This window comes from Piliocolobus tephrosceles, chromosome 17, assembly GCF_002776525.5.
Source record: "Piliocolobus tephrosceles isolate RC106 chromosome 17, ASM277652v3, whole genome shotgun sequence".
In the NCBI taxonomy this organism is placed as follows: Eukaryota; Metazoa; Chordata; class Mammalia; order Primates; family Cercopithecidae; genus Piliocolobus; species Piliocolobus tephrosceles.
Window position 1 is genome coordinate 59,805,439 of NC_045450.1, and position 9,672 is coordinate 59,815,110.

The window sequence follows — 9,672 nt, forward strand, 5'->3', positions numbered from 1 at the left end:
TTTGCTGAGCGCCTCGTAGTTGCCAGGCGCTGGAGGGCACATCAAAGAAGAGTCCTATCCAGCTGCTGCAGGATTCCCACCTGGAAGAGTGGGTGGGTGGCTGGCTGGCTGGAAGGGGAGGAGTGAGAGGGCTGTCTCCGTGATGAGCACATGTGTGCTGGGGTGGTTTGGGGAGAGGGCTGGGATTTGTCACCAATCAGCCCTTGGCACTGTCTCTGCTCCCCACCAGGGCAGCACGGGACAGAAACATCACACACACAGTGGCCTCCAGGCTCAGGTCGGTGTCACCGCTGTCGGTGGGAGCCCAGTGTTAGCATGGAGCGGGGGGTTCCAAGAACTGAAGTTGGACTGAGGCGTCTCAGTGCAGCTGCCTCTGCCTAAGGCCTAGCAGCCTGCCTGAGCACTGAACAGCTGATGGGAGGAGGAGAGGGGCGGAGGCCAGGGAGGGCATGGGGTGTGGCATGCCCCTTTCCAAAAGGGACGGAAGACTAGAGAGGCAAGGAAGATGAGACAGCACTACAGTTTCCTGGGATCTGCGGGGGTGGAGGACTTAGCTTGGCTTCTGGGCTGCCAGGCCTTCCCTGACCCTAGGAGGAGGTTTGCCCAGGGCTGAGAGCTGCAGGCCTGAGCCGCAGCTGCCTGGAGCAGAGGCCGCGTGGTATCTGAGCTTCATGATGTCAGGCGCCCTCCTGTGGGCTTAGGGGGAACAACTGCCAACATCTCAAGACTGAGGCTCTGGCCCAAGACAGGCAGGGACTCGGGTGGACAGACCTTGAGGGCAAAACAGCTGGTGGTACGATACATCACCCCATGAGGAGGTGGTGCAAAAATAGTTACATCTCTGTTTCTAAAGACGTGGCAGCTGCTGAGGAACATATTCAGGGTGTTCAGAGGCCTGGTTCAGGCCCAGTTGGGGAGTCCATCCTAAGTGACATATGCCATGGGCAGGTCCTCAAGCCTGAGGCCGAGTAGCTGGGACAGGGACCTGGGTTCCTTTCCGAACCCTGAGCACCGCCCCCTCCTCAGGCTATAACAAGTCAGAGGACAGCCCCAAAACAAAGGGGTCACTGGCCAAAGGACAGAGAACCTGGAGCGGGCGGGGAGGAAGTGCTGCCTGCTGGCTTCCAGGTAGCTGCAGGGGGGTTTCAGGTTGATGCCAGATTTACTGGGGGAGGCTCCAAGGAGAAGACCTACCAGCATGGCACGGGGGCTCACGTCCCATACCAGGAAAGGAGTGCTTGTCACCAGGTGAAGGGGGAAGGGTCCTGGGACCCCAGCCGTGGGAGGCCTCAGGGGAGGGGTGTCATCAGAGTCTTGAGTGGACCCAGATGGTCTCTTCCAGCCAGGACAGGATGCGTAGGAGCAGAGAGGAAGCAGCTTTGCGGGGTGGTTTACTGAACCAAAGGCTCCTGGAGCCAGCCAGAAGGACGGGGAGTAACACGGTGCTCAGGCATCTCTCTCGGCCCTCTGACCTTGGGCCCAGATACAGTGGGCTCGCTGGCAGCAAGACTGTCAGCTGCTGTCTATTCCCTTGCAGGGGCCGTGGCATGAAGAAAAGTTCCAGAACAGGGGCTCCGTAGTCTGGGAACTTGTGGGCTAAGTGCTCAGAGCCCCTCACAGCACTTTGCCCGGGTTCATGAGGCCTTGAGGGTCTAGCACAGCCTTGAGCTGCCGCATGGTCTCCACGCCCACGGCGCCCACCTCCTCCCGCAGCAGCTGCCGCTTGCCCAGTCCGATGCCATGCTCCCCCGTGCACGTTCCGTGGAGGGCCAGTGCCCGCCTGGGGGCAGGAAGGAGACATCCTCATGGGGCCCCCTTCCCTCTGCCCTCAGCTATTCCCCTCCCTGACTTGGCTCCTACCTGCCCAGCTGTTCTGCAAAAGCCTTGACCCTGTGCAGTTCCTCAGCATCATCAGGGTTGACCAGCAGGATGCAGTGGAAGTTGCCGTCACCCACATGCCCAACAATGCTTCCTGGAGGCCCAGAGGACAGAACTGTTTGCCCTCCCTCTTGCCTCCTGCTGCCCCAGGCTCTGGTCAGCCCCGACACCTCCCCACCTCTCCCCAGCAGCAGGGTGGGCAGAACCTGTGAGTCCTGAGGCGTTCAGATCCTCCTTGGTCTGCACCAGGATCTCCGGCAGCCGGGAGATGGGCACACACACGTCCGTGGAGTATCCCTGGTCAGACGGAGGCCTGTGAGTTACCCCTGCCTGCCTGGGGGTACGAGGTCACCGTGGTCAAGGCTGCAGATGGGTCTGGGGGCACTGGGCTTCAGCTCTTGGCCTCACACAAGGAAATAATCCTGCTCTGCTCTAGGCCTCAGCCCTCACCTCCCCCCAACACAACACAGGAGACAAATGGCCCAGGTGTGCTTGCGACACCTCCCGGTAGAGGCTGTTCCCACTCCCCTGTGGCTCCCACCCCCAAGCTCCAGGCTGCTAAGCCTTTGCACAGCTGCCTGGAGCCCAGGTTAGGCTAACATCCCCCTCTCTATCATGGCTTCCTCCAGGAAGCCTTCCTTCCGTTTACAACTCCCAAGAGCACTGCACCGTTCCCACGACCTGGCTCACAGGAAGAGCTTTTGAGGGCTTAGCAGACAACTGTGCTTTCCCCGTAGACGGTATCTGAACAGCTGGGTGGGGCGACCTGCAGCCCCCAGTTCTAGCACCTGCGCAGCCAGGCCCAGCCCCCTTGTTGAGGCTCGGACTGTTGCTCTGTGCAGTAGAGTGGTGGGTTGAGGAAAGGGTTTGCGGGCTGAGCTGTGGGCCCCATCTGCACCCCAGTCCCAGCTCACCTTGCAGCCTGGCCGCATGGCCACGGCTGCGTACCAGGCATTGTGCCGTGCTGTCCAAAGCTGGCTACGCTCTTCGGCCGCCTTGGCCCAGGAGAAGTCGGAGGCTCCGTTCTGCTGGACTATCTCCTCTGCAGTTGGGGGAGGGAGGCTGACACCGGGCCGCCGCTGAGGCAGCCCACCCTGCTGCCCCACTCCACCCCAGCATACGTGTGCATTGCAGCTGCTCCTCCAGTGCCTGCTGGGAGCCATGGAACTCCAGGAAGAGTGTGGGTGCCACTGAGCAATTCAGCTTGCTGTACCTGTTGCAGGCATCCATCATGACTTCATCCAGGAACTCTGGATCCAGGGAGAGGGCAGGCCAGGTAAGGCCTGGCCTTCCCAGGGGGCCTCTTCCAGGGAGCCCACCCTGACTGCCCCTGTCCTCAGCTCACCAATGCGGGCTACGGGCACTGCAGCCTGGAGGATATGTACAGTGCTGTCCACAGCAGCCTGGACACTGGGGAACGCACACGTGGCGGCCACTATGGCCTCAGGGGCAGGGTGCAGGCGCAGGGTGGTGGCTGTGATGAGGCCCAGCGTCCCCTCAGAGCCCACGAACAGCCCAGTGAGGTTGTAGCCGGCTGCACTCTTCCTAGGTCCCAGGGACACACAAGGTGAGTATCAGGCTGTGTGATGAGGGATTTCTGGCCAGAAGCCCAAGCTGGAACCCAGGACACCGACCCGAGGCACTGAGGTCTGGGCTGGCCTCCCTCGGGCCCAGATTCCCTGGCCCAGTTCTTTCTGCTCCACAAAGCAAATCGGCCTCACGCAGGGAGAGTAAACCCTGTTCCCATCCACTCTGGCCCAGGTGACAGGTCTTCAGAGCCTGGGGAAGCCTAGCTTGCCAAACCAGGAGGCTGGCAGGAGGTGCCTTTCACAGCCCGCCCTCTGCAGGGGAGCCCCCCAGCAGTGCGCAGGGCCAGGGCCCCCGCAGAGGGCACTCACCGGAAATGCCGGCCTTGGCCCGCCGTGTGCAGCAGCCGCCCGTCGGGCAGCACCACCTCCAGGTTGAGCACGTTGTCCCGCATGGTGCCGTAGCGAACCGCGTTGGTGCCCGATGCCCCGGTGGCCGCCATGCCACAGAGAGAGGCGTCCGCACCTGGGTCTGGAGGGCGGCGTACAGGAGAAGGCAGCCTCAGGGACGGGAGGTCCTTTCCCTTGGGCTGGGGGAGGAAGGTCCCCTGAGCCCCAGACACAACCCTGCTCCAAGGTGCCCTCAGGGCCCCAGGAAAGGTTCGCGAGTCCTACCAACGGGAAACCAGAGGCCGCTATCCCGCAGGTGGACGTTGAGAGCTTTGCGGGTGACGCCCGGCTCCACCACCACAGAGAAGTCCTCCAGGTTCAGCTCCAGGATTCGGTCCATATGCGTCAGGTTAACGCAGACGCCGCCCTGGTGGGAGCGGGTGCTGAGACCACTGCATACCCGGGTCTCTGACCTGGCCACGTCCCCGGGTCACAGCCCGCGGGTGTCCCCCCAGCAGCCAGACCAGACCCCCTGAGGCAGGCAGCCGGCGGGCGGGAGCAGACCCAAGGAGCTGTGTGCGGCGGGGGAGGCAGCCACAGGTGTGCCAAGGTGTGGTGGGAGCAGCCCCGGGGCGGGCAGGGGAGCCACACTGTACCTGCACAGCGCAGACGCCACCCTCAAGCCCGGTGCCGGTGCCGAATGGGATAATGGGCACACCTTGGCGGTAGCACAGGGCTGCCAGCCGGCTGACCTGCTCCACGTTCTGGGGCCACACCACAGCATCGGGAGGTTCGCACCTAGAACCAGACCCTCAGTGATTTAGGGGGGCGTGGCACCCTCTGGTCCTGAGGTGTTGCAGGGCCTGAGGCTACAGCGAACTAGGGGCAGAGAACATGCCAGAGCACCCCAAAACAGGTGAGTGAGGAGGCAATCCAGGACCCTCGCTCTCAGCTGGGGTTAAATCCAGAAGATGGGAGGGGTCTGCGAGCCCTCCCATACCTGTGCACTGACTCATCGTGGCCGTGCTGCTCTCGGACCACCGTGGCAGTGGACACGTGGGAGCCGCCCACCACGGCCTTCAGAGCCTCTACGAAGTCCCTGCAGAGCTCGCCCTGCAGGGGAGAAACACACTGCCAGGGTCCCCCAAAAGACCTGGGGCCACAGCCCTGCCCCAGTGTCAGCGTGGAGGGCTGGGGGCTGGAGTGAGCTTCCCCTGCGACACCCGGCTGACAACATCCTTGCCAGGTAGGCCCTCTTTAAACAAACCCACTCTCCAGAAATGCCTCTTTTCCAAACAGAGCCATTGGGGTCAAAGTTTCCCCTCAGAAAAAAAACGCCACCAGAATTTTTTTAATGTTTTCTTTTTTAATAAAAACAGGGTCTTACTATGTTGCCCAGGATGGTTTCAAACTCCTGGGCTCAAGCGATCCACCTGCCTTGGCTTCCCAAAGCGCTGGGGTTACAGGCATGAGCCAAGGTGCCCGGCCATCCAAATACAAAACCAGAATTCACTCTCCAAAAAGGCTATCAGCGGTGTTCCTTCGATAGCCAGGCCAGCCTGAGCAAACTGAGAAAGTCCCTGACTGCCTCCTTTCTCCAGGGCCAACCAAGCACCACCCCCGCCACAGGGGACTCAGAGCTTGATAAGGGAATGACAGGGAGGAAAAGCTTCCACTGCCCCCTCCCCACTCTACCCTGGCTGGGGCTTCTGGAGCCCTTCGTGGGGGGCTGGGGAGGGGAGCAGTTTCTTCCCATTTTACAGATGAGAAATGGAGGCCAAGTTAAGGACAGAGCCTAGCCTGGAACCTAGGTCCTTTCCTCCAGGGCCTTCTTCCACAGGTGTGTTTTATTCCAGAGCCACCCAGGGGCATCCATTTGACTCCCCCAGCCCCACTCGTGGTAGCAGTGGGGACTCAGCTGATCTCTACACTCACTCTACACCCACACTTGCCACAGGGTGAGCCCAGTGCCCTTTTGCCCAAGGTCAGGTCACTTGGTGCTGGGGCGTCACAGAGCCCAGGACACCTGGGATCAGAACCCCCTGCTCCCGCTCCCCACCTCATCCCTCCAGGGGACTTCTCTTCTCTCCCAGTACCTTTGCCTTCTGGGAGCAGTAGCCCCTCCAGGGGAACAGCCCCCAGGTTGCAGCCCGGAGCAGTCGGGCCATAGCCAGGCACTTGCCAGAGGGTGTGAGCGCTGGGTGCCAGGGTGACCAGTCAGCTACTGTGGCAGCAGCTGAGGCTGCTGTCAGCCTATTGGCTAGGCCGGGGGTGGGGCCTGCTTAAGGTGGCATGGGCTTTAAGGTGGCCCTTGCAGATCTTGCAGACATTTTCGTGGGCGCCAGGGATGATATTTCCCAAGGAGAAGTGAGGTTCACTGGACGTTTTGGGAAACTGTAAGGCAAAAATAAAATTCTAAGCCTCCCAACCGACTGAATGGATCTTCCTCTCAGCCAAGGGCATTCCAAAGTAAACCTGAAAAATTAATTCAGGCTGTGATGGGAAGGGGTTTTGGACATGCCTCATTATCCCCCTCCTCCGTTCAGAATTCAGACACAACTGACTAGCATTAACATTAAAACAGAGATCTTAAGGCATTCTGATCTTAAGACACAAAACACTCTTTGTAGCAATAACATACCGAATTCCAACATGACTCTAGTATCACCTGACAGATAGCAGGCCCTGAAAGAAACTGATGTATTTTACCCCCAAAATATATTCCTTTGATATTTTTTAAAATAGCTCCAAAAAGCTGTCTTTTGTGGGGAAAATCTAGGATCTGTGGAGAATTCCCTCCCCCTGCCAGGAATTTTTTTTTTTTTGACGGAGTCTCACTCTGTCGCCCAGGCTGGAGTGCAGTGATGTGCTGCAACCTCCACCCCCTGGGTTCAAGCAATTCTCCTGCCTCAGCCTCCCAAGTAGCTGGGATTACAGGTGCCTGCCACTGTGCCCAGATAATTTTTGTATTTTTAGTAGAGACAGGGTTTCACCATCTTGGCCAGGCTGGTCTTGAACTCCTGACCTCGTGATCCACCTGCCTTGGCCTCCCAAAGTGCTGGGATTACAGACATGAACCACTGAGCACCCAGCCTCTTTCCAGGTTTTATCCTGATCTAAGGGAGATTTAACTAAGAGTCTGGCACCTTTTAAGGCCTTAGACATTTACCATCTATATAATAAGAACCTTGGGCCCGGCGCGGTGGCTCACATCTGTAATGCCAGCACTTTCAGAGACCAAAGTGGGAGGATCACGAGGTCAAGAGATAGAGACCATCTTGGCCAACGTGGTGAAACCCCATCTCTACTAAAAATACAAAAATTAGCTGGGCATGGTGGTACACGCCTGTAGTCCCAGCTACTTGGGAGGCTGAGGCAGGGGAATCGCTTGAACCCAGGAGGCGGAGGTTGCAGTGAGCCGAGATCGTGCCACAGCACTCCAGCCTGGTGACAGAGTGACACTCTGCCTCAAAAAAAAAAAAAGAATCTTGGTCTCCACAACTCCTTATCTTAACCCAGATGCTTCTTTCTATTGATTCCAGGTTGTCTTTTTAAAAAAATTTTAATTAAAAAGATTTTTTTTGTTGTATACCAAGATTCCAAGTCTTTGGATAATAATTCTTTCAACCAATTGAAAATCAGAAAAAAAAAATTTTTTTTTTTGAGACAGAGTCTCACTCTGTTGCTCAGGCAGTTGTATGATCTCAGCTCACTACAACCTCCATCTCCTGGGTTCAAACTGTTCTCATGCCTCAGCCTCCCAAGTAGCTGGGATTACAGGTACGCCACCATGCCCAGCTAATTTTTGTATTTTTAGTAGAGACAGGGTTTCACCATGTTGGTCCAGGCTGGTCTCGAACTCCTGACCTCAAGTGATCCACCTGCCTTGGCTCCCCAAAGTGCTGGGACTACAGGTGTGAACCGTGCCCAGCACCAATCAGAAAAGTCTTTGAATTCACCTATGATCTGCAATCTCCTCCCTCCATCGGAAGGAACCAACACATACCTTGCTCATATTGATTAGTGTCTGTGGCCAGGCGCGGTGGCTCAAGCCTGTAATCCCAGCACTTTGGGAGGCCGAGATGGGCGGATCACGAGGTCAGGAGATCGAGACCATCCTGGCTAACACGGTGAAACCCCGTCTCTACTAAAAATACAAAAAACTAGCCAGGCGAGGTGGCGGGCGCCTGTAGTCCCAGCTACTGGGGAGGCTGAGGCAGAAGAATGGCGAAAACCTGGGAGGCGGAGCTTGCAGTGAGCTGAGATCTGGCCACTGCACTCCAGCCTGGGAAGACAGAGCAGGACTCTGTCTCAAAAAAAAAATTAAATTAAATTAAAAAAAAAAAAAAGATTAGTGTCTGATGTCTCCCTAAACTGTATAAAAGCAACTATAACTCGACTCTCTTGGGTACATGTTCTCAGGACTTCCAGGGAATGTGTCACAGGTCATGGTCTTCATGTTAGTGGTGGCAAATCCCTACAGGTCTACAGAAACCTCAATGCTTGCCTTGTCAGAAGAAAGAATTCTACTGAAGAGTTCTGAAACGAAAATATCTTGAGCCCCCAAAATTACTAAAGGGAAAAGTCAAGCTGGGAACTGCTTAAGGCAAACCTGCCTCCCGTTCTTTCAAAGTCACCCCTCTGATCACTCAGCTAAATGCGTATCTGACTGCCTCCTTTGGAGAGACTAATCAGAAACTCAAAAGAATGCGAACATTTGTCTCGTATCTACCTATGACCGGGAAGCCCCCTCCCCGTGTTTCCTAGACCCAAACAATGTTCATCTTACATATGTTGATTGACGTCTCATATCTCCCCAAAATGTATAAAACTAAACTTTGCTGGCCGGTGCCGTGGCTCACGCCTGTAATCCTAGCACTTTGGGAGGCCTGGGTGGGCAGATCACGAGGTCAGGAGATCGAGACCATCCTGGCTAACATGGTGAAACCCCGTCTCTACTAAAAATACAAAAAATTAGCCGGGTGTGGTAGCGGGCACCTGCAGTCCCAGCTACTTGGTAGGCTGAGGCAAGAGAATGGCATGAATACGGGAGGCGGAGCTTGCAGTGAGGCGAGATCACACCACTGCACTCCAGCCTGGGTGGAAGAGCGAGACTCCGTCTCAAAAAAAAAAAAAAAACTAAACTGTGGTCTGACCACCTTGGGGACATGTCATTGGGATCTCCTGAGGCTTTATCACAACATCAACATTGGCAAAATAAACTTTCTAAATTAACTGAGACCTTTCTCAGATTTTGGGGGTTCATATTTTGGTAACCATGGAAGAATTCTGACTGGAGACACCCCTATCAGTGCTTGGTACCAGCTTGAGCTATCTTTATGGCTCAAACCAGTAAGACAACTTGCTGAGACCCGGAAGCAACCCCTCCAGAGAATACCTTATCTCTCAAAATCTGGTCAAGATCTAAAGTTCATTTTACAGTACAACTCCTTTTTTTTTTTTTTTTTTTCCTTTGGAGTTTTACTTGCTTCTAACAGAAGGAAGGCAAGTTTTTCCTGCTTCCATGACGATGGAAGGCAGGTAACTCCTTTATGGTGTTTGAGCTTGCATCCAACAGGGAAGTTGAGGTTTTTTCCCTGCTTCTAGGATGGTAGAGAGCAGTCTTCAGCCTGAAAGTCATCCCTAGGTAAGTAACTGAATTGGGGTTTGTCTTGGCTAAAGTTAAAATTATAACCAGCTGTTCTTAATTTCTCCTGACCACTAGAGAGCTCAGTAATTATATAAATTGTGAGATCATTTGTTTTGCTTAACTGTTGTGTTGTTGTTTCTCTTTTTGTTGTTCTTTCAGTCTTTTTCCCATTGGGTTTGATCAACTCTATCTGAATTGATCAAATCCAAAGGAAGTTCCAAATTATGG

The 9,672-nt window shown here is 55.6% G+C and overlaps 1 protein-coding gene across 1 annotated transcript; it reads right to left on the minus strand.

Annotated features, from left to right (window-relative positions):
- Positions 1-1,129: 1,129 nt before the first annotated feature.
- Positions 1,130-6,026, minus strand: LDHD (lactate dehydrogenase D). Its single transcript, XM_023202456.1, has 11 exons — positions 5,891-6,026; positions 4,795-4,907; positions 4,451-4,592; positions 4,080-4,221; positions 3,777-3,936; positions 3,224-3,423; positions 3,000-3,128; positions 2,793-2,920; positions 2,085-2,175; positions 1,861-1,972; positions 1,130-1,780 (listed from the first exon to the last, which is right to left on the minus strand). Exons 1-11 carry the CDS (start codon positions 5,960-5,962, stop codon positions 1,615-1,617), a joined length of 1,455 nt encoding a protein of 484 aa, XP_023058224.1. The 5' UTR covers positions 5,963-6,026; the 3' UTR covers positions 1,130-1,614.
- Between the last annotated feature and the right edge of the window lie 3,646 nt (positions 6,027-9,672).